The 23,792-nt window shown below is 41.9% G+C and overlaps 4 protein-coding genes across 5 annotated transcripts in view; 2 read left to right on the top strand and 2 right to left on the bottom strand.

Moving 5' to 3' along the window:
- Window positions 1-11: 11 nt before the first annotated feature.
- LOC106957801 (uncharacterized) lies at window positions 12-4,747 on the bottom strand. Its single transcript, XM_015049270.1, has 10 exons — window positions 4,613-4,747; window positions 3,669-3,772; window positions 3,535-3,590; window positions 3,459-3,462; window positions 2,905-3,024; window positions 2,050-2,128; window positions 1,715-1,943; window positions 755-1,091; window positions 119-373; window positions 12-30 (listed from the first exon to the last, which is right to left on the bottom strand). The coding sequence occupies exons 2-10, from the start codon at window positions 3,746-3,748 to the stop codon at window positions 12-14; spliced, it is 1,179 nt and encodes a 392-aa protein (XP_014904756.1). The 5' UTR covers window positions 3,749-3,772; window positions 4,613-4,747.
- Window positions 4,748-5,653: 906 nt separating this feature from the next.
- Window positions 5,654-13,810, top strand: LOC106957807 (uncharacterized). Of its 2 annotated transcripts, none has more exons than XM_015049291.1 (8): window positions 5,654-5,871; window positions 6,956-7,206; window positions 8,388-8,645; window positions 8,717-8,821; window positions 8,918-9,250; window positions 10,699-11,022; window positions 11,331-11,663; window positions 12,456-13,810. In XM_015049291.1, exons 2-8 carry the CDS (start codon window positions 7,185-7,187, stop codon window positions 12,566-12,568), a joined length of 1,488 nt encoding a protein of 495 aa, XP_014904777.1. In that variant the 5' UTR covers window positions 5,654-5,871; window positions 6,956-7,184; the 3' UTR covers window positions 12,569-13,810. The 2 variants fall into 2 exon arrangements, with proteins under 2 accessions (XP_014904777.1, XP_014904776.1); XM_015049290.1 differs by having other exon boundaries at window positions 12,453-13,810.
- Window positions 13,811-14,320: 510 nt separating this feature from the next.
- LOC106957811 (cyclin-dependent kinase 5 activator 2-like) lies at window positions 14,321-16,527 on the bottom strand. The gene is made up of 3 exons (XM_015049295.1): window positions 16,121-16,527; window positions 15,896-16,033; window positions 14,321-15,537 (listed from the first exon to the last, which is right to left on the bottom strand). Exons 1-3 carry the CDS (start codon window positions 16,511-16,513, stop codon window positions 15,178-15,180), a joined length of 891 nt encoding a protein of 296 aa, XP_014904781.1. The 5' UTR covers window positions 16,514-16,527; the 3' UTR covers window positions 14,321-15,177.
- Window positions 16,528-17,659: 1,132 nt separating this feature from the next.
- fmnl2b (formin-like 2b) overlaps window positions 17,660-23,792 on the top strand; it is a 16,376-nt gene continuing 10,243 nt past the window's right edge. Inside the window, exons 1-16 of the mRNA XM_015049301.1 lie at window positions 17,660-18,116; window positions 18,841-18,924; window positions 19,079-19,159; window positions 19,282-19,358; window positions 19,719-19,802; window positions 19,880-20,023; window positions 20,091-20,217; window positions 20,291-20,367; window positions 20,441-20,534; window positions 20,937-21,011; window positions 22,088-22,198; window positions 22,274-22,423; window positions 22,497-22,598; window positions 22,675-22,895; window positions 22,968-23,074; window positions 23,685-23,778. Coding sequence (XP_014904787.1) covers window positions 18,000-18,116; window positions 18,841-18,924; window positions 19,079-19,159; window positions 19,282-19,358; window positions 19,719-19,802; window positions 19,880-20,023; window positions 20,091-20,217; window positions 20,291-20,367; window positions 20,441-20,534; window positions 20,937-21,011; window positions 22,088-22,198; window positions 22,274-22,423; window positions 22,497-22,598; window positions 22,675-22,895; window positions 22,968-23,074; window positions 23,685-23,778 — 1,745 coding nt within the window. The 5' untranslated portion in view covers window positions 17,660-17,999. The remainder of the gene's footprint in view (window positions 18,117-18,840; window positions 18,925-19,078; window positions 19,160-19,281; window positions 19,359-19,718; window positions 19,803-19,879; window positions 20,024-20,090; window positions 20,218-20,290; window positions 20,368-20,440; window positions 20,535-20,936; window positions 21,012-22,087; window positions 22,199-22,273; window positions 22,424-22,496; window positions 22,599-22,674; window positions 22,896-22,967; window positions 23,075-23,684; window positions 23,779-23,792) is intronic.

Here is a 23,792-nt window from a genome sequence, read left to right as displayed (position 1 = left end):
TTCATAGAAGATCAGGTTTCCTTTCTGCAGCTGATCAAAAGCCAGTTTTCCCAGAGACTCAATCATCTTCCTGCTCTCTGGACTCCAGTGTGGATCTGTTTCAGATCCTCCATCATACTTGACCTTCTTCACTTTGGTCTGAACCACCAGGAAGTGGATGTACATCTCAGTCAGGGTCTTTGGGAGTACGGCTCTTTCATTGGTTTCCAACATTTCCTCCAGAACTGTAGCAGTCATCCAGCAGAAGACGGGGATGTGACACATGATGTGGAGAGTTTTAGATGTCTTGATGTGGGAGATGATCCTGTTGGCCTGCTCTTCATCTTTGAATCTCTTCCTGAAGTACTCCTCCTTCTGTGGGTCAGTGAACCCTCTGACCTCTGTTACCATGCCAACACACTGAGGAGGGATCTGATTGGCTGCTGCAGGTCGTGTGGTTATCCAGAGGAGAGCAGAGGGAAGCAGTTTCCCCCTGATGAGGTTTGTCAGCAGAACATCCACTGAGCTGGACTCTGTAGCATCAGTCAGGATCAGATTCTTCTTGAAGTTCAGAGGAAGTCGACTCTCATCCAGGCCATCAAAGATGAACAGAACCTGGAACTGTTCAAAGTTACTGATTCCTTTGGTTTCAGTAAAGAAGTGATGAATCAGTTCCACCAAGCTGAACTTTTTCTCTTTCAGCACATTCAGCTCTCTGAAAGTGAATGGAAATATGAACTGGATGTTCTGGTTGGTTCTGCCTTCAGCCCAGTCCAGAGTGAACTTCTGTGTTAAGACTGTTTTCCCAATGCCAGCCACTCCCTTTGTCATCACTGTTCTGATTGGTTGATCTCTTCCAGGTGGGACTTTAAAGATGTCTTCTAGTTTTATTGTTGTTTCCATTTTGTGGTTTTTCCTGTTTGCTGTTTCAATCTGTCTGACCTCATGTTCCTGGTTGACCTCTCCAGTTCCTCCCTCTGTGATGTAAAGCTCTGTGTAGATCTGGTTCAGGAGGGCTGGACTTCCTGCTTTAGCGATTCCCTCAAACACACACTGGAACTTCTTCTTCAGGGAGGATTTAAGTTTATGTTGACATGTCGATCCATAGTGTTCTATTGAGAGAAATTCAACAAGTTTTAAACTAATATTTAGAAATGTGTTTAAATATTTGCTGTTGCTTCTATATTATCACTAAAATAGATAATTTACTCTGCAAGTTGTTAAAGTCCATTTTACTTAAACAGACTGGCCCACATTCCTCAGCGTTCATTGCACTGAAGACATCAGTGATCAGAACTCACCCCAACAATAAAACCCAGAGCTAAACAGAAAAGAGTGTTCTTTGGAGTCAACCTTTTTCAAATGTCTGTTTTTTTTTTCACTTTGCTTTTAGCAATGAGAAAATATTTGAATCAATTGGCTGCTCTGTCTGAAAATTGTATGCATGTTTTATCTCATGAAGAGTTCAGACATCAATACTTGGTGGAAAAACCATCAGGTTTCCAGTGCTGTTCAGTGCAGTGGTCAATGAAGTGGTCAATCACCCGAGACTGATAAGTTTGCCTTATATTCCAGAGACATTGAAATTCGTCCCCTGACTATGCTTAAGAAAGTTTATTTTTACTACCAATTTCTATAATAATAAATGTAATCATAGTTATTAAAAATTACTTAAGCCAAACATTGATGCAAATTTTGAATTAAAATGGTTAAATCTTTGTAGAAATCCTCTTACTGCTGTGCAGATAGTCAGCCAGTTCCTTTTGTTTCATCTTCTTCAGGAAGTTCAGTGTTATATTCACGAAAGCCTCTCTGCTGCTCATCCTCTGCTCTTCATCCTCTCCATCCAGATCATCGTTGTCCTCCTTCTGACCCTCTGAGCATTCTGGATCATCTGGACTCAGAACCTTCTGCATCCTCTTCAGCTCGTTCTTCACGAAAGTGACGATGTTTTCCTCCAGCAGCTGGAACAGAATTAAAAAATGAAGGACACATCAGACTGGAGACAACCAGTTAGATGGACTGACAGTCCTCTGGTCTACAGAGACTGAACAGAACTGATGTGCAGACCATAAATATGGAGTCCAGTTCTGTTTGATGCTTCTGGGCAGGCAGATCACTGGGAACACTGGAGCGATGCTGGGTCACTCTGTGGAGAAACCAGGAAGTGTCGGCTCACATCCGGTTAAATATCAAACAGTCAGACTCTCCATGTGGTGTCCTGCTCTAAAACGTTTGTCTTTCCCTATTTAGGAGTGAAATTTCTTACCTGACAGAGTCGGACTTGTCAAGGTAACTGTGCTGAAGTTACGGAGATTTAAATTACATTTATATAGATTTCTTTTACAAGGTTAATTATGAAATGTCTCGGTTGATTTTTAGTTTTAGAACAGTTATCTTAACTAAATTATTTACACTAACACTTACACTAAATAGCTCTTTTACATATACATTTACAAACAAATTTATTTTTTTCTTTTCATTTATACATATGCATTTCATGGTGATACAATCTAATTTTCAAAAAACCTGTTTCAAATAAGCTTGGAAAAATAATAAACTCCATCGGATATAATCAACTTAATCATGTAGAACTTCCACTTTATTTCTGAAGCACTTAAAATACAACATAGCAGCTGAAGTGCTGTGCAAAATGTGAAAAATAAATAGGAACAAGTTAATTGATCTTATATGCTCCACTTGTTCCAGTCAGTCAGACATTTAGTGGCAGCTGGCTAATAATCAGACTGATAATCATGTTGAATGGATTCAACTTTAAAAGCTGCTAATTTCTCTCATGTTAGAAGATAAAAATGAGGGACAAATTTTACATCAGGTTTAGTTTGGATAGTTGTGTTTTCATTAAATATGATAGCATAAAATTAATTAAAATAATTAGCTAAAACATTTAGTAAGAGAGCTCACTTGTCTGCAGTTGAAGGTTGATCCGATTTAAAATCAATACCAAGACTCTTTGGCTTATTGCTCTTCAAGGACACACAGCTGGGCTCTGGCTCTGGTTTTGGTTCGAGGTTCTGGTGGATCCTGAAATAAGGCATTTAATTCAAACTCAGTTTAATAAGACTTTAGAAGGTGTTGAATGCTCCCATGTTGGAAAAAAAGAGTGAGGGACCATTTCTACATCAGATTCAGTTTGGATTATTTAGTTTCCATATAAAAGTTGAATCAGCATCATAACCATCACCTCCAGCTCTGCAGAAGCAGCAACTCTGATGACGACAAGATGATGCAAAATGACTCAACTGGATGGAAGAACGACTGACTTTAGCTCCAATGTCTAATAATATCATTTGATAACATCAGAATTATACGATCGATTGATTTTTTCCCATTAACTAGCATCCAATACACACTGTTTTACACATTAACACACATATGAGAAAGAGCTACGTTCTCATTAAATGTGTTGGAATAAAATTAATTTAAACTATTAGTTAAAATATTTAGAAGCAGCTCACCTGTCTGCAGTTGAAGGTTGATCGGGATTAAAATAAAAATCCAGTATTATTGAATCAAAGCTGTCAAAAGACTCACAACTTGAATCAGAATCTGCTTCAGGTTCAGGTTCAGGTTCTGGTTCTGGCAGTTTCCTGTGAATGGAGACATTGTGGTGATGCTGAGCTCTGACATGGAGAACAGTCCTGGTCAGTTAGAGATGCTGGTCTGACCTCTGAACTTTGCTCTGGTCCTCATGTTCTCCACACTGAGCGGCTTCAGGCAGAGGAACTGTGTCCTCACCCTGATCCATCCTGCTCAGCTCACACTCAGGGAGCTGCAGCCAACAACACAGATCATCACTTTACATTTTAATTCACTGATAAATACCCGCAAGTTCAAATTAACAACTTAAGTTGTCGTTGACCTTCTGAAACAAATATTGTGACATTAAATCATGTCCACAGTTTGTAAAGTGAAGGAGACTCAAACATTGAATGATGTGAAGAAATGAAGCAGAAGAAACTGAACATCTGGACCTGCTGGATTTCTCAATGATCAGTATTTCCAGATGGGTTATATTCTCCATCAAATCTTAATTCAGTTTAATATTGTGACAAATTTAACATTTTAACAACTGGTCCAGCTTTTAATTTGAAAGGAATCACATGAAGTAGCAGCTCTGTTGCTCTGCTGGCTGCAAATCTGAAAGTGAAAGTTTGATTTAAATGGTAAATGGACTGAACTTCTCCAATCATTTGGACCACTCAAAGCGCTTTAAACTAGAGTCACATTCACCCATTTTCACACATAGACGCTCACACATTTATACACTGATACGCAGATCGGTAGGCAGTTTGGGGCCAAGGGCCACATCGATGTGTGACAGGAGGAAGCTGAAGTTGAACCTGCTTCCTTCCAGTCACAAGCCTGTGGCTCTGAGTAGACCTGAAAACAAAGGCCTGGGAAAAAAGGCTGTTTGTTCAGTGAAAACCAAACATCAGCTGATCATTGATCATTTAATCAATGATCTAATAATCCTGCAGATTATCCATCTTTTACAGTAAAACTTAAACTTTGTTCTTATAAAACATGAACATGTTCTCAAAACTCCAGAGATCAGAAACTGACCGTTATTAAAGTTCAAGTCTAATTAACTGAAATAAAATAAACTTACAGTTTGTTTAAGCCAAACAGAGTCAGAAGACGACTCGACTGAAGAAAACAAACTGATGGCAGAAGAGAAACTTCCTGGAACAAGTCTGGGCTGGACCTGAGCTGGAGGCGGGCAGATGGGCGGAGGCAAAACGAACCACAACAGTTTGGATTAGAGGCTTTTCTTAGTTCCAGTTAACCAACATAAACACAAACGACTGTCTAGAGAAGTCGGAGTTCATAAGGACTTCACTTTCACTCCTTATGAAAACTTTGATCTAATCTTCAAATAACTTTAAAAAGAAGAAATACATATTTAAAAATTCTCTCCACATTTTAATATGATTCAATCAGAATTTAGATTTAAATGTTTGAAACTAAAATCTGTCAAAGGAATATTTCATTTGAATAATGGATATGTTAACAGGAAATAGGAATTTATCACAATCATTGATTACAAAAGGATGAGAACAATATTCAAAATTTACTTTAGATGTTGCTTTTTATCCTGGGAAGCTGTGCTGAGGTCCTTCAATGTTCATTTTTGTAATTTTTGTAATGTTTAGTTTTAATTTATTTGAACGCAGCACTGAACAAAGTCATCGATATTCATTCATGTTCATCCTGTAGCAGACAAACGATTCCTGTGTCATTGGTAAATGTCATTATGTATCTGTTTGGGTAAATCAGTCGTTTATGTAGAGAACAAACATTAGGGGGACAAAACGCAGCCCTGTGGACGGAGATAAATTACTACTTTACTTTCACCTGGTGAGGTTTGTGCATTAAAAAGTCCATAATCCATGACATTACTCGGGATTGATGCTGAACTGAGTTAAAAGTTTATGTAACAAAACTTGATTTTTATTGTATCAAATGCAGATGTGAAATTCATGATCATCTGAACTGGAGTCTTTGAATCTTCCAGATGTTCATAGAGTAGATTCAGCAGTTCCAGGGAAAATGTACTGAGCAGGTCCTGGAAATATTGATGTTTCTGTTTTCAAGATAAAATTTGTTTATGCATGGAACCGATTTCTGCTGAGTCATCAACTTCTTGGTTGGTTCCTGAATTATGTTGGATCTGTTAATGATTTGCTGTTTATAATGTTAACTCTGCTCTGAAGCTGCTTCCTCTTCCTGCGGCTCCGACTCGCCTGTAATTTGTCAAAGTGTTCCGGTTCAGTAGCTTTCTGGATCAGCAGTTCTCCAGGATTCCCGAGGATCTTTCCAAACGTCTCCTTGGACTTTAGCTGCTTTCAGGCTCTTTTATCCCGTCAGGTATTTATTCTTATGTTTTTCCATCCCATAATTTGCTCTCAGCCTGGTTATTTTGCTTTTTAAACACATCACCATACCGTTCTTTGATTATAATATAGATTAAGTCACATTAGTCTAAACATGAGCATTTATTATTCTCTCAAAAGAAAAACTGATAAAGAAGAACTGGTGCAGTTCCGAGATTTGTCCAGCAGAGGGCGATGGTGGCCGGTTCAGTTCAGCTCCTGCTGTTAGTTTTTAAACAAATCTCCATAAAAAAGAAAAACTGGATTCAGAACGATGCGTTTGGGTCACGTTGGACTTTTCAGCTCGGGAATAATGTATGTTCTGATTCATCTTTATTTATTCAATAAAAAGCCACAAAAATTAGAAAATATCACCAGCTGAAACAGATCTGAAAATATAAACTAAAATATTTAAATGATTTATTAAAAATATGTAGGTAATTACTAATAAATCACCAGAATCTGATTGGCTGATTAAAGTTTAATTTGATTTAATGAATCTCTGAAAGGTCAATTAAATCCCTGACCTTTCAGTCTAAGGTCAAGGTCACTCTGGTTGAGTTTCAGCTGTCAGAAGTAAAAAAGAAAATTATAAATTCATAATAGCTGTAGAGGCTGATGGTAGGAAGGATCTCTATAGCAGTCTGTTACTGTGAATGTGAAGAAGCCTCTGACTGAAAACACTGTTTTGTTCTAAAATCAGTCATTTTCTTAACTTTATGTAAAATCCATCATGTCCAGTAGTTCCACAATTAAAGAATGGAGCAAATTTATGATTAATTTAAGGTTTTACAGGGGAAAAAAATGTACATTTATAAGTGAAAATGAGGATAGCAAACACTAAAAAAGCTTTGGAAAATATTTACCTGTAATTTCACCCACCAATTGTGTTTATATTTTGGATTAAAAATGATTTAAATATTCATTTTCTACAAAAATTACACCAGTTTCCTTTATTAAAATATTGTCTATAATATATTATTGAAGAGATGAAAACAACAAACGTATTAAGAAATAAATCTCTTCAGTTTCTCAGCATTTTGTCCGTTTTAAAGCTGCTTCTTCTCCTCTTGTTTCAGCACGAAGCGGCTTCGACCCGAAGCTCTAAAAACACCCTGCGTCCAATCAGAGCGCAGACTGATGGAGGGGGCATGATCTGAACCCTGACAAACTGGTTCTGGTGAACATTTTCGTTTCTGGATCCAACAGAACCGGTTCAGACTCAGCTGGGGCCGCCGAGCAGCAGAGAGTTTCACCAGAATGAGTCCAGACGGTTTCTGATCCGTTCGTTCTGACAGGAAGAAGAAAATGATCTGGATCCTCCTGCATGGTAAGATCCGGTTCTTCTGGGTCTGGTTCTGCTGGAGCTGAAGTTTATCAGTGAGACTGTTTGGATATTTTGGCGTCTTTGTGGGTTGAATGTTTTAAGATTACATAAGCCCCGCCTTCTGCCTGTTTCCTGTCTTTCTATTGGTCCACTTCATGACGAAGCTGAAACTGGAATAAATATTCACACTGAATTCAGGATCTAAAATTATTTTTTATCTTTTCAAAACCTCTCTCGGTGTGCCTCAGGGATCCATTCTAGGATCTATTTTCTGTTTATATAAATCAGTTTATTGATCAACTTTAAGCTAATATGTTCATCTTTATGCAGATGACAGTTCTTTATGTCTTTGTCCATAAATATCTGCAACTTGTTACTGGTACAAATCATTTTGCTCAACGTTCCCAATATAAATCAAATATAAATATAAATATATATATATCTTCCCATTTTGCTGCTGAAAAACACTGGAATGAGATTCAAAAAGCTCCTTTGTGTCAATAGAAACTTTTAAAGATATTTTAAAGAATAACCCGTCTGAAAAATGTCACATTTAAACCTGAAGTTTGTAACTTTTATAAAATGTTTTTGATATTTGTTGAAGCTGTTATGACTGTTTATCATGAGACAATCTGAAAAGATCGATCTCCCTGAGCAGATATTGCTGTTTGAATAAATGCACCAAAAACAACCAATCAGAGCCAGGAGGAGGGGCTTAGTGCCAGTCAACCCCATGTACCTCCTGCTAAATGTGCTAATGGTGGAGAAACAACTTACCATTACTGGAAATTTGTTTATCAGCTGTGGCTATGTAGCTAGCTATAGCATTCAGAGAAAAGCTGGCAGCGCCACACCAGATTATGACTGACAACGCTAAGCCCCGCCTCCTGGCTCTGATTGGTTGTTTTCAGTTCGTACTGGAAGAACGCATAGGAGCTTGATTTGTTTCATTTTTCACAGATTATCTGTCTCAGAACAGACTGTTATGACATGGTGACAGTTTTAACAAATATGAGAATACACTTTTTCCAAAAAAGCTTTAAAGTGAGTTTCATCTCCTGCTTTTGCCTCACGATTGTTTTCTTTGTTTTATGACGTCAACACTGTTGCTGCTGCTGGTTGTTTTCTGTAAACGACCTTCCTCTGTAAACCCGTTGCCATGACAACTGTCTCTGTCCTCTCAGTGTCCCTGCTGGTCCCTACGGTCCAGATGTTGGTTCTGAACGGTTCTACGGTGGACTGGACCCGCTCCAACCTCAGTCTGCCCACCGCCAACACAACACGGGGAGAAGAGCTGACGGATCAGTTTCCGCTCAACAGAACCACAACCACCGCTCCGCAGACAGGAAACCTGACCCTGAACGTGACCTCTGACCCCAGAACTTCCACCAGGCAGACCTCCACCAGGCAGACCTCCACCAGGCAGACGCCTAAGGTCAAAGGTCAGGAGCTAACCTGCTGCTGTAGCAACTGACGGGTCGCAGATGAAGATGTTGCTCATTTTTCTTCTCAGAGCTGTTTTCAGTGTGGGCCAGACTCCTGCTGGGTTCTCTGGTGGTTCTGGTTCTAATCGCTTCTGGAGGCGTTTTCTGTCATTTTAGGAACAACTTCAGGAGAGGTGAGTCAGAGAGACCAAAACAAACCAAGGAAAGGACCCCGCGCCACATTTTGGCTCCTCTGAAGCCGATATTCTTCTTCTTCTTCCTCCTCTCAGGTTACATTAAAAGCATCGAGGTGGACTCCGGTCAGCCTTTTGTCCTGCTGCCCTGCAGGACCAACGATCGCCTGCCGAGCAACGCCAGCGTGGAATGGACTGATCGCCATGGCAACAAGGTCCACGTCTTCCAGAACGATTGCACCGTCCCAGAGAAGCAGATCCAGTTCTACAGAGAAAGGACTGAGATGAGCGTGGACCCGCTGCAGACGGGAGACCTGAGCCTGAAGCTGAAGTTCCCCACAGGCGCAGACACGGACACCTTCACCTGCTGCGTCTACAGCCGCAGGAAACGCATCCTGATGAAGAAACAGGTTCAGCTGCAGGTCAAAGGTCAGCTGACGGGCTGGGGTCAGAGCTTCACCTCCACCATGTTGTCCGCTATCAATGCTGCGCAACCGTCATGGCTGCCCCTCTGCTTGTCACCTCCGGTTGCCATGGTATTATGCTACAGCAGTTACCATAGCAACACGACTCTGTCCAGAGTCTCAGTCTGTCCTCTGATCTAATCTTTGGGTTTTTCAGCCAATATTTCTGCCATAAATGGGATGTTCGGAGTTTTAACAACATTTAGATGCTTTTATTGAAATTCAATATTATGACAAAACTGCAAAAACTCTAAATACAAGCAAGTAATTTTATTCTAATTTCTAGTGTAAATAACTTATTACACTTGACATACGATAAAACTTACAAGTAACTTTTCAGCAGAATATAGGAGATTGTTTAAGTAAATAATTCTTTAATAGCCTATTAAAAAAAATCCCATGTAAAAGTTATAAATTTTTCTTCAATATTAAAGGATTATCTCTAGAAAGTAGGCTACAATACTTGGTAATATCTTGTGTTTTTGCCATATCTGAGCTCATTTTGCTGATCCAGAAGAATCAATGCTGATCGTTTCCCCAACACGTAGGTGTAACTTTGAAAGAGTCGTCTCCACGGAGACACGCTTTCACATGTGGCATTCCTCGACACGTTCAGGCGTGTTGAAGCTGCCATATGAACTTGACACATTTCATGTTTTTTAGTGCAGAACATTTCAGCGACAACACAGTTCAACGAGCTTTAAAACACAGAAACCATGACATGAGAAACAAATGTTACACTTTGCCAAAATTCATCAAATAAATAGAACAAATAAAATGAATTAACAAAATTAACCTTGAAAAAAAGGTTTAGTTGAGACCAAAACACCAAAGTGAAGGGTTTATCATGCAAATTGATTATTTTAATTAATCATGTGATTAATTGATTTATTGTGACAGGACTAAATTCTACTAATGTTAGTCATTTTAACTCTTGAACAGATGGAAAGTGCTACATTATAAAATTTAATTAACTGACATGGGCTGCACAGTTGGTAGAGCTGTTGCCTTGCAGCAAGAAGGTTCTGGGTTCGATTCCCGACCCAGGGTCTTTCTGCATGGAGTTTGCATGGTGGGTTTTCTCCGGGTACACCATTTTCCTCCCACCCCACGGGGTTCCCTCCTGCAGCCGTCCCGACCCCGATAGGGATAAGGGTGTACAGAAAATGGATGGATTAACTGACATGTTGCAGTAATCAGTCAATTCTTCAGGTGATAGAAGGCTGACTTTGTAACAGCCTTTATGTGACTCTGAAGGTTCAGGTCTGACAGTTTAAGCTGTAATAAGTGGAGCAACATGCCACTGCTTCCTCAGATCAAAACTTTGAGTTAAAACTGGAGATTTCCATCCTCTTAATCTGACTCTGATTCTCCTTAAGCATTCTGGGTAATCTGTCTGTGCTGTTCTCTCAGTCCACCAGGTGGAGGTGTGTTCAGGTGCAGACAAAGTCCTGCTACCCTGCCAAACCTCAGTCGAGCTGTTCAAGTCTTATAAAGTGGAGTGGAAGGACCATGAAAACCGGATGATGCACATGTTTCAGGACGGTTCTGACTATCTGGAGAACCAGGACGAGTTTTACAGAAACCGAACAGAGACAAACAAAGACTGGATACAAACTGGAGACCTCTCTCTGACTCTGAAACACCTCACCTACGAAGACAGCAACATCTACACCTGCAGCGTCTTCAGCCCAGATGGGATCGAGTATAAGAAGCAAGTTCAGCTCAAGGTCGAAGGTCAGTGGCTGGAATCTGACAAAAAGTTTGGACATCCCTGCAATACTGACTGATTTTGATCAAAAGCTTAAATAAGTTTCATTTTTGTTTAACATTAAATATCACAACAAATATTAATGAACAGGAAGAAATGTAATGTCATATTGCTCTGTTTGTTTATCCCGGACGAGCCCCCAAAAACCAGATCAGGTGTATTTTTTAATGTTAAAGAGGAAAACGTCATCCACTCTTATCATTAATGTTGGACTTTACATCCACAGAGTGAGAGAAAAGCAGCAGCTGATCTTTGTTGATCTTTGTTCTCTCAGACTGTCAGGTGGAGGTGGAGGAAGGGGCGGAGTCAGTCCAGCTGCCGTTTAAAGTGGCGCCTGAACTCCTTAAAGGCGCCAGAGTTGTGTGGTGGCGCTACGACCCGAAACCAGTGGTGACTGTTCATACTTATAGATACCTTTCTGATCAGCTGCAAGAGCAGGACCATCACTATAGAAGCAGAACCAAGATGAACGAAGACCTGCTGCAAACCGGAGACATCAGCCTGACCCTGATCCGACCCAGCGCCGGCGCCGCTGAGAGCTACAGGTGTGCCGTCTGGAGGAGAACGAAGCTGGTGGCGTGGACCACAGTTCTGCTCAAATTCAAAGGTTAGTCTGCAGTGTATCGATCGATCGATCGATTGATCAATCAATAAACAGAGGAGGGCAGAGAACCCAAAACGTATACTAAAGTAAGAGTAGCACTACTTCAACATTTTTTTTACTCTCGTCTTCCAAGAAATTACTCAAGGAAGAGTAAAAAGTATTTGGTACTTTCAGTTACTAAAGTACTGAGTAACTGAGCAAATGATCAATCATTTAATATTTAAAAATTACATCATCAGATGGATGAAAATATGAATTGAAGTGGAAATTTTAGTATTTTAAAAACTAAAATGACAATAATTCATATAAGTAGCAAAAAATAACAAAATCAAGCAGAAGGAAATGTTTCCAAATCTGTTTCTTTTAATAAAAATCTTATGAAACTTATAAAACCTGCAGCTGTGTGTCTGGTCAGTTTTTAATTGAAACATGTTTGTTTTTCATTCATTAATGTTTATAATAAATAATATTCATAATATTTTCTGTCGGTTGGCCTGGATCTGTGTGTCCGGTATGTTTTGCACTTTGCCTACCAAGATGGCGCAGGAGACGTTCGACACACAGGAGTCGGAATGAATTACTGTCAGATTGTGAATGTTGTTTTAGTAAAAGAGGCAGAAGCTTTTTTATGCCTCCAACTGGTTTTGTTTACAAAAACAGAAAAACAGAGTAAATGTTTCACTCATCCCAGTTCCTCACATGACCAATCGTCTAGTCAAAGTTCTCAGAATATGAATGTTTTCTTGCAGTTTGTTTCTTTATTCTTCTGATCGTTCTCCATCGTCTCTGCAGGAGGAGACCAGGATCAGGATGAAGATCCTGGAATTGGGGACAGAAGCGACTCCATCGATATGACTCCGCTCATGTCTGCTGAGTCAAACAGCTCATTATTTGACGCTCTGACGTGACCCACTGTAGAAACTGTGATGTCATTTCCTCTTTCAGAGTCTTTTAGCGCATTTAACTCTTCAATTTTCACTTTGAGAGCAGTTGACAAAACAAAAGCACTTTCTAAAATCCAACAGGAATTGAACCAACAACCTTCTTGGTTGACATCATCACTCCACCATGAGATCTTTTACTCTTCAAATGTTTCTCATAGCAAATTTATCTTATTATATTCAACATCTCTGAGCCCGCTTTCTGTCATCTTTATTTCCTTAAGAAACTTAGTAAAATTGGCCTTTAATTAGGCCTTTTCCTCTAAATGCATCACCGTTATGTCTAGTTTTTAGTCATCAGAATCACATGATTCATTCAGCTGGTTTCTACTTCCAAACTACTTTGTGTTTCTTCCTTTTTTGTTCTATTTGCACCATAAGGCTCACAAAACAAATGTGACTAAGATCTGAATCACCAGTGAGTCTGGAGCCATGAAGTTTGTCATGAACTGAACTGTAAATGGAATTGCTGAGCTGTGAATAAACTGTTTGTTTGTAGCTTATGCTAATTGGTTAGCTGGCAATGTTGATAAATTAAATGCATGCTGTGTAATATTAATATGGTACTTTAACTTGAGTAAAATTGAGTTACTGGTGACTGTTTGAAAATGTCTGGTTAACTAGCAGGATGATATTTTACTAGTCCTGTTTGTTTTAATGAAGTGGAAACTGGCCATTTAATGGGGAACTTTGTTTTTTACATCTTAAAAAGACCTTGTGCACATTAATCTTGAAAGCTAACTGCAGTATTGTGTGTATATTTCTGTTTAGTTTTTTTTATGGTGTTCACTTATATTTTTCCAAATACATGGTACTGAAAACAATAATTATTCTCTTTGCTGTTTTTGTTTATTTTTGACATCAACTCCGGTAGTCGTCCCGATACACAACATCTACGTTTTACTACCTTAATCAATTATACACAAACTTACTTTTAAAAACATTAGTGAGAATCAGAAATCAGCTGCAGCTCTAAAACTCATCTTTATATTCAGAGCGGAGTTTTTCCGCCCTCTGGGGGCCATAATGGGAACTACAGCCCTGATAATGCTGCATTATTTTTTATTTTAGCGGCTGCTGAGGCCCCGGGGCCACTAGCCCCCCCTTCACCTGTAATATGAGCCAATGTCAGTGCAACAAACCGCCAAAGCTCCGGTGGAAGCAAAAAACTGTGGTAAAAAGGACTAAATACTTCAGGGAGAGAGAAAAGAAAGAGGAAGAATAAAAAAGAAAACAAGATAAAGGTATGTTTTAATGTGTTTCGGTAATTTAATGTTTATCAGAAAGATTTGAGGAGACGCTAATAGAAAATTAGCTTGATCGCGACCGTGAACGGTCCAGTTCAACAGCCAAACATTTATGCTAGAGTCTTAGTGTTTGTGTGAAACTGAGTTTAAGCTTTAAATGAATTAATTCTCTGTATATTTCAGAGAGTTTTTAGCTTCAAAACGGCGTGTTTGATAACATTTGATAACAATAGTTAAAACTTCTCAATGTTTTTACATCAGGCTGTTTAACATTAAAGATGGAGTTTGACCAATAAAACAAATATACAGGCCTCAAGGTAGACAACAGCTACTTAGAAATAATTATTTAAATTATTTTAGATGGAAATGTAGTAACTTAAAAAAAAAAACTTTAATTTTCTAACCCATCTGGTGGGTTGATGTAAATAATGATGAAAAGTAAGAAAGAAAACTTCATAAAGAAGAAAGGGAGGTAATTAAACAGCTGTTTAATTAAACAGTCTATAATGGTTCAATAATTTTCACTTGAAGTTGATACATCAGTTAGCATAGCGGTGATAAAAATAGAGTTGTATACAGGTAAGCTACGCTAAGCTAACCATCTAGAAAAATAAATAAATCTACTGCATAGTTTTCACAGATGCATGTTTGTTTGGGTAAATAGTTTTGTTCTTCAGGTTTTGACCTTCTGTTGTAATCCATTGTAATCTTGTGCTGAATTCACACCAGCCATGTTTAATCCTCTTTAATCCGAATAGTCAAAGTCCGGTTCGTTTGAGGAGGTGAGAATGCGTCATCAATCCTCGGTCTGGATTCAATTCAGATGTGAACCCCAAGCAGACCGGAGAGCGCTCCACAAACAGGAAGTGGACTACAACGCACCCAAAGACTAATAGCCGCTAAAATCTGACGGCTCTCCGTCTGGTTCCTTTTGGTGAAGAAGGAAGTTTCTCTCCGTGTCTTTAGTGTCGTTTCCTTCAATGGTTCTTGGTGCAGCGCCCCCAAAGGCCAGGAAGGGAACAGGTTCAGTTAGTTTGGATTGTTTGACCCAGTTCAGTTTAAAAGAACCAAACCAGCTGGGGATCAAACGTAGCATCTTGATCCCCAGTAGAACCGGGTCTACCGGGCCATCAGGTGTGAAATGTACACTACAATGTACTGTAGTGTCCTGCCGTCTGGTCCTGAAGCCCAGAGACATCTTCATCTGGACCCATTTGTACCTGAGGAGGTTCCGGTGAGTCAGAAGCGCTCCTGGGAGTTCTGTACCAGTGTGGTTGCCAAGGGAACCTTAACAGGAAGTTGCATCAGCCCTGGGCGAGTGGGGGTCTCTCAGTCCAGATCGTCCATCCCTTGGCCCGCTGTCCTCTGGGTCTCACCAGCGCCGCCATGTCTCTTCAGGTCCTGGAAGACCTCTGTGAAGAATCGCGGCTCGGCGTTGAGGCGGAGCATGTCGGCGCTCAGACGCTCGATGACCTCCAGCGCTCGCTCCCAGAAGACGTCGCGGCTCGACTCCACCAGGAACGGCTTCATGGGGTAGGAGATCTCGTTGCCCAGGTAACAGTAGGCCAGGTAGAGACAGGTGAGGAAGGTGGCGTGGAGCTCCTGCTCTGAGGCCGTGTCCTCGTCCACCGCATCTCTGCAGAGCAGGTAGACGAAGACGAGGCTGGCCGGGCTGAGGAAGCCCTGATGCTGCAGAGAGACAGAGAACGATGGTCAACCACAAAATGGTGGAAAAAGGTACAAACTTGCAGCAAACAGTAAGAAATGCTGCAGACAGATAAACGTACGACAGCCTATTAATGCTATTGTAGATAGAAAAAGACTAAATTTCCACCAAAAATCTAAAGAATTTTGTAGAAAAACATTAAAATTTTCTGAGATCTTTTGGAGTTCAGAAATTTTTTAGAAAATTTCTCAGACTAATCTCAAAATTTAAACAATTTTTGGTGGAAATTTTTTACATGTGGAGCTCAGAAACTTGGAGAACACTGTAGATTGGACTCAAAGGTCTGACTAACAACAGACGGTTCAGAACCAGAACCCTGACCTGCCAGCCCTGCAGCAGCAGCGCTCGCTCCACGTTCCTGAGCCAGACGACGATCCGATTGGACGGAAACTCCTTCAGCTTGACGCAGCGCCGGCGCAGGAAGTCGGACAGACAGCGAAGAAGCTCGCCTGTGGAGGCCTGCAGGTTTCAGACAGCAGCAGAAGAAGAAGACTTCATCAGACAGGACGAGGTTCTGTTTCCTGACTGACCCGAGCCGGTACCGACCTGAACCACCAGCCTCCTGATGCACATCTGCTCCTCCTGCCAGGCCCGCGCTCTGACCTTGGGGCCCTCGGGGGCCTTCCCCCTGGAGCCCAGCGCCGCCAGCCGCTTCCTGCAGCGCAGTGCCTGCAGCAGCACAGAGCGCCTCTTCTTCTTCTCCTCATCCTCATCAGGAACCTCCGCCGGCTCCTTCAAAGCCGCCGCCGCGGATCGGCAGCCGGGAGGCAGAGACAGCAGCGTTCCCATGGCGACACCGCAGAGAGCCGCTGCAGAGCCGCAGCATCCAGGAGGCTCCGAGTCCTGCTGCGGCGCCCTCTGCTGCTCAACCAGAACACTGCAGGGTCTGGACCAGAACCAGAAGAGGAAATAAAATATGATGGAAACTTCCAGAACCATCAGAATGCAAACATTTGTTTGTTTCATTAAGATCCAAAATGTTGCTGCTGAAATCTAAATCTAAAATTTAAAGTTTTTATCTGAATATTTATTTGAGCAAAAATATTTAATTTCCAAGCTAAATATTTCGCAAGAAAAATATTTAGTTCAGATAAACATATTTAGTTTCAAACTAAATACGTTGATAAATATCTACCAACTCAGAACTAAATATTTATGGAGCTAAATTAGAAATGGAATATTTGATAATAAAATATTGAGCTTTCCTGATATGTTGATTGCTTGCTAAACACGTAGCTAAAAGCTACATGTTTAACTTAATAAATAAAATGTTTAGCTAGCTGAGAGCTAACAATTTAGCTAGCTCAAAATAAATATTTATGAAGATAAATATTTTGTTTCTAAGATAAATGTTTAGCTTGCTAAATAAGCAGAAAATAATAAAATACTCTAAATACCCTCAAACTTAATATTTAGCTTCCTAACTAAATGCTCAGTTTGCTCAAAGTATATTTAGTTTCTAAACTACATCTTTAGGTTACTAACTCGATATTTAGCTTCAGACCTATTTTTAACTTACTAAGTTGTTTTTTTTTTAGCTAATATTTAAGTTGTAGCTAAATATTTAGTTGTTAAACGGTGTACCTAATAAAGTGGACGGTGCATTCAGTGTTTAGTTAGTTTAGTGAGTTTCCAGCAGAGGGCGCTGTTCCACAGAACATCAGGAGTTTCCTCCTTCAAAACTCTTTAATTTCTTTTAATCAGTTCATTTCTCAGGTTTTAATCTGAAGATGAGATTAAATTTAACATGAATTTAAGTTTAATCTGGAGTAAAAACGACACCCGGCCCATCAGGACCTCTGGATGTTTTAATGAGATCAGAACCGACCTGGTTCTGGACCGTGCTCCTTTGAGCAGGCGGCCTGATGGATGTGATGAATGAAAGCTGCAGCAGCTGATCCAGAGTCAGATTATCCACCTCCCCCCAGCGAGGCCAGAGGGGCGGGGCCTGGGCGGCAGAAGGTTCATTGTCTGAGCAGGGAGGGTCGAGCGAGCTCCACACGGACGGCGGCTCTAGGGGAGAGAGAGACAAAGAGGGGGAGGCCGACTCTCTTTCTTTCTTGGTGTGGGGGAGGAGAGGGGGAGGATTAACCGGCTCATCTGCGACACACACACACACACACGCTTCACCCAAACACACAACACGGCTGCAGAGCCGGGCTTCATCTGGATCAGCATCAGCAGCATCAGCAGCATCGCTGCCTGCAAGAGACAAAGAGGCAGACAGGAGGAGGAGGAGGGGATCTTCATCGTTCGAGGACAGGAAGAGCATCCCGGGCCTCCAGCCGCCTCCGTCCGTCATGGCCGACCACATGTTCCTGCTGCTGTGTGTCTGAGCGCGGAGGTCCGGGTGGGTGTGTTCGCTGCGTCCGCTGTGGTCGCTCGTCTGCCTCGGTGTGTGTGAGAGGGTGTGTGTGTGTGTGTTATGGGGAACACAGAGAGCATGGAGAGCCAGCTGGCCGTGATCCGGTCCAGAGCCGCCCCGGTCCGACTGCCAATGCCCGACCCGGCAGAGCTGGAGGAGCGGTTCTCCATCGCCCTGGTGAGTGGAAGAACCTGCAGGTTCTGATCCGCCATGCATGCATGACACACGGCTAATTAGGTGAAAACATCCTGATCTGCTGAGACAGCTGAACACGGCTAATTCATGATCAGATCCACGACCCGATCACATTGGCGGATCAATATCAGATCAGATATGAAAACATAACAGACTCAGATTACAAAGGAAGCCCCGTCCGCCTGAACAACCATGTGGCGACGGGAAAGGAACGATTCCCTGAAGAGGAAGCAACATCCGGTCAGAGCAAGTCGAAGCAGCAAGCTACCAGGGAAAAACAGAAAATCACCAGTCCACTGGGGCTCCCTGAGGGTCAAAGTTCACAGAGATAATGGCAGAATTAGCTCAGCTAGTGGCCCACGTTGTGGAGTGAAAGACAAGAATCAGAGAACTATGGATCTGCCTCACAAAGCAGACGAGGTTTCTGTCTCATGGACTAAAGCAGACGAGGTTTCTGTCCTCATGGACTAAAGCAGACGAGGTTTCTGTCCTCATGGACTAAAGTAGACAAAGTTTCTGTCTTCAAGGACTAAAATAGATGAGGTTTGTGCCTCTTGGACTAAAGTAGACGAGGTTTCTGTCTTCAAGGACTAAAGGAGACGAGGTTTGTGCCTCATGGACTAAAGTAGACGAGGTTTCTGTCTTCAAGGACTAAAGTAGACGAGGTTTTTGCGTCACGAACTAAAGTAGACTATTTGTCTTTCAGAATTCGATGAACCTGCCGCCAGACAAGGTGCGTCTGCTGCGTTCCTATGACAACGAGAAGAAGTGGGAGCTGATCTGCGATCAGGTAGGTCCTGCAGGTGTCTGTCCATGGTCTCATGGTTTTACCCAACAGTATTCAAGCTAACCTAGCTTGGCATTTTCTAATTTTGACATTACAACTCAGGAACAGATTGGTTGAATCATATTTGGTTTCCCATGATGCATTTCTGTGTTGTCAGGAGAGATTCCAGGTGAAGAACCCCCCTCATACCTACATCCAGAAACTGAGAGGCTTCCTCGATCCGGCTGTGACGCGAAAGGTGAAATGACAGAAACAGATTTTACTCAAAGTCTAATGATTTTGTGCATGTTAGACGTTTACTAAACTGTTGAAGAGGAAGCTCAGAGTTTTTGACAATATTTTCATTTTTTCTGTCCACAGAAGTTCAGACGAAGAGTTCAGGAGTCGACACAAACTCTCCGAGAGCTCGAGATTTCTCTGCGTACAAACCACATCGGGTAGCTGTCCGTCCAACTCCTCCGTCTCTATCTGCATTTCCGTTACAAATGTGTACAAAACTTTCCGCCAATGTCAGAAAAAGAAACACAATTCAAAATCATGCAGCGCCATCGCGCTCTGACCACTTCCTGTTGTCTTCTTTGTCATTTCCGGCAGTAGTAATATTCAGCTGTTGATCGTGTGATTTAGGTGACATGAAACAAGTGTTTCCATTGCAGTTTTTGAAATAAAACAACCTCATTCTAGAGTTAAAACTTGATCAGTCTTAAAGTTAATGGGAACACATCTAGTGTCCAACGTGTCTTTCTCTGTGTCCATGTTTCTCCGTTTTGTCCATTTATTTGTCTTTCTGTCTCCAGCTGGGTCAGAGAGTTTCTTAATGAGGAAAATCGAGGTCTGGATGTTCTGGTTGAGTATTTGTCCTTCGCTCAGTACGCCGTCACGTGAGTCAGATCTCTCCCTACCATCTCCAAGTTTGGTGTTTTTGGAGAATGACCCTTGACCTCTCTGATCTGCTCAGGTTTGATGGTGAGCAGTCGGACACCGGTAGTGAGGTGGGCTCCATTGACTCGCCCTGGAGTCGCTCCATCGAGGATCTCCATGGCGACTGCAGCCTCCCGTCTCCATCCTCGTCCATTTCCCGCTCGGCCCGACACTCCATCAGGTAAACAAAACTCAAACCCTGAGCTCAGTCTGACGGAACCGGGAAATCTGAGGTTTTACATCCACAGCTCGACCCTGGTGACTCGATCCAACACGCTGCCGAGTCGCCGAACCCTGAAGAACTCGCGACTCGTCTGCAAGAAGGACGACGTCCACGTCTGCATCATGTGTCTGAGAGCCATCATGAACTACCAGGTAGGAAAAACGTCCCATCGCTTTAAGACGCTCATGACTCGACGCAACACCGACCCGTCTTCCTCTTCCTCAGTACGGCTTCAACATGGTGATGTCCCATCCGCACGCCGTCAACGAGATCGCTCTGAGTCTGAACAACAGGAACCCCAGGTAGTAAAAACTAGAACAAAATGGCCACCGCACAGCAGGCTGACGGCATGACGGACTGTGGTGTTTCCTCCAGGACCAAAGCCCTGGTTCTGGAGCTGCTGGCAGCCGTGTGTCTGGTCCGAGGAGGACACGAGATCATCCTGGCAGCCTTCGACAATTTCAAAACCGTAAACCGTCACCAGACACACAACGCCGTGTTATTTCCACTGGACAGGAAACTAAAGGAGGAGAACTTTTCCACCCAAAAACTCAGAAATTATTATATTAATCACAGAAATCTTCTAGAAAAAAACAAGGAAATATCTGAGTTAGAAAAGTCAAGATTTTCCTAGGAAAAGTCTCAAATTTCTAAATCAATCTAAAAAATTCTCTGGAAATAAATCAGAATTTTTTAGTTTGAAAATTTGAAATTTTATTGAAGAAACTTGGAAATTTCTGAGTTTCAAAATTGTAAAATTTTCCACATTTTAAACTCATAAAATGTCCTCCTCCCTTTGTTTCTTTTATTAATGGCGGCGGCCGGCTGACGCCTTGATCTGCTCTCTGGTTAACAGCCTGATCTGTTGCAGGTGTGTAACGAGTCGATGCGTTTCGAGAAGCTGATGGAACATTTCAAGAACGAAGACGACAACATCGACTTCCTGGTAACTTTGCCGCTGCTGTGTGACATTATCTGTGTTTTCAGCATTTATATATTTTAAGTATCGCTTTAGAAAAGGTTCGTGGACAAAGCAATGATTCAAAATAACTTCTTCAGTTTCACAAAAATGTTTATATATAGGTGGATCTTACAACCGTGTACTAGGGCTTTTGTAGATAAAAGGGAAAAAAAGAGTAAATTATCTGCAAAAGAAGCTCATGAAAGTTTGAGATGAATCTCAGAATTATTTTAGAATAAAAAAAACCAGAAAAATTCCAAAAGTGGAAAACATTTAACTTTTGAAAATCAGAAATTCCCAAGTTTTTTTCTACAGAATTTCAAAGATTAATCTCAGTTACACTGTTTTTTGGTTCTCAGAAATTTCCCAAACTTCTCTAGAAAATGTATTAATCTAAATCATTCAAATTTTTTCATTTTATTTGCAAACTTTGATTTTTTGCCAATTCTCTGAGTTCTCTTTTTTTGTGGGGGGATCTTCGAAAATTTCCGAGATTTTTGTAGAAAATGTAATACAAGGATCTCAATTTTTAACTAATTTTTGACTAATGAATCTGAAAAAAAATTAATTGTTTTTCAAGGAAATTTCAGAGATTAATCTAAAAATTTCAGATTTTTTTCCAAATTTTCTGAGTTCAAATTTCCCAATTTTTTTTGTAAGGTTTGGTTGACTCTAGTGGCCTTTATTTGAAAGTAGTTTGACAAGAAGGAGGGTAATGAGAGAGGGGGAAGACATGTGACAAAAGTCACCAGGCCGGGAATCAAACCTGTGACCACCACCACGAGGACCAAGGCCTCAATATGTGGGTCGTGCTTTGCCCCTGCACCACCACAGCACCCCAAATTTCACAGTTTTTTGTACAAAATTTCATAGATTGATTTAAAAATTTCTGAGTTTTTTTTTTTATTATTATTTTTTATTATTTTGCAAATTTTTGACTTTTTAAACCCACGTTTTTTTCTAGGAAATTTTATCTTTGCCACGTTTTAAATTTGCTCCAAATTTCCATGTCAGTTGGATGTAAACATCTAGCGTCTCCATGGCAACCGTCTTGTCCCCAGGTGGCCTGCATGCAGTTCATCAACATCGTGGTTCACTCGGTGGAGGACATGAACTTCAGAGTTCACCTGCAATACGACTTCACCAAGCTGAACCTGGAGGAACACCTGGAGGTAATCCGTCAGGGTCACCTGACGAGCCCTGGGCCAATCAGGCGGCCCGCTGAGTCACGGCGCCTTTCCCCTCAGAGGCTGAAGCACACGGAGAGCGACCGGCTGCAGGTCCAGATCCAGGCTTACCTGGACAACGTGTTTGACGTCGGGACGCTGCTGGAGGACGCAGAGACCAAAACCGCTGCTCTGGAGCGAGTGGAGGAGCTGGAGGAGAACCTCGCTACGGTAAGCAGCATCAGGCTGACCTTTGACCCTGTCCTTTACAAAGGCTGGGAGAACATCTGGTTTCTTCATCCAGATGTCGGAGCGGCTGCTGGATGTGGAGAACGAAGCCATGCTGAAGATCGTGGAGCTGGAGAAGCAGCTGATGCAGACCAACAAAGAGCTGGACCAGATGCGGGTCAGTGCTGAACTCCGGCTGGTTGGATACATAGAGGTACGTGACCTTTGAACCCGAACTGCCTGTGTGTGTGCAGGAGGTGTACGCCAGCGCCAACACCCAGGTTCACACCCTGAGGCGGATCGTTCGGGAGAAAGACCAGACGATCCGGCGGCAGAGTCGCCTGGAGCGCCAGGCGCAGGAGGCGCAGCAGTCCGGCGGACCCGGGGCGCCGCAGCCTCAGAGGGGCGAGGGCGACGGGGGCGTGGCCGACTCCGCCTCCCCGTCACCGCCGCCGTGTCCCACGCTGTCCCCCAGGTAAGACTCAAACTCTGAGACCGACTGACTGCTTTCAGACACCGATTCCTGATTGGTTCCTTACTCCTGCAGCCCGGAGACGGTGGCCTATCACAGCATGGGACCGGGGATGGGCGGGGCTCCAGGCATGCCGGCTCCGCCCCCTCCACCTCCACCACCGCCGCCGATGCCAAGCTCAGGTGAGCTACACCTAAAACCAGTCAGTCATTCACAAAAGAAGAGGAGAAATGTCTCCGAGTCCCGCATACAATCAGGGCTGACAGAAAAAAAGGAGCAAATATTTACAAAAAAACTAGATTTTGAGATTAATCTCAGAAATTTCCTTGAAAAGTTTCCAAGGTGAAAATTTTGTTTAAAAAAAATCTCAAATTCTCAATTTTTAGATTAACGTCAGAAGTTTTTAAGACAAAACTTGGAAATTTTTAACCTTAAAAAGTTTAACCTTCTTGACTTTTCAAGCTCCAAAATTTTCTAGACAAAACTCAGAAACTTTCAAGTCAAAAATTTGTGAGAAACTCAAAATGTTTTAAATTAATTTCAGAATTTTTTAGAAAAAAACTTTTGAGCGTCAAAAGTCAAAAATTTTCAGAATTTGAGCTTGTTCTCAGACATTTTCTTGACAAAACCATTAAAATGTTGAAATTTCCAAAAGTCAAAAATTTATTTACTTTCCAAGTTTTTCTATAAAATTTCTCAGCTTGTTTTGAATGTTTTGGCTGAAATTTCCCGGTATTTTTCTTTCTGCGTCGCCGTCGCTGCAGGTTTGACTTGTTCTGTTTCTGTCCTCAGTTTCCAACGGACCGTATCCGGCCCCGCCCCCTCCTGCCCCGCCGCCCCCTCCGCCGCCGCCCCCCCCCCCCCGGACCCGCGAGCCCCCCCCCCCCCCCCTGGGCCCCC

The sequence above is a fragment of the Poecilia latipinna genome, unplaced genomic scaffold (genome assembly GCF_001443285.1).
Source record: "Poecilia latipinna isolate Pla-1442-1.1 unplaced genomic scaffold, P_latipinna-1.0 Scaffold939, whole genome shotgun sequence".
Taxonomy (NCBI): domain Eukaryota; kingdom Metazoa; phylum Chordata; class Actinopteri; order Cyprinodontiformes; family Poeciliidae; genus Poecilia; species Poecilia latipinna.
Note: the sequence above shows the minus strand (reverse complement) of the source record. Positions and strands in the feature narration are given on the sequence as shown.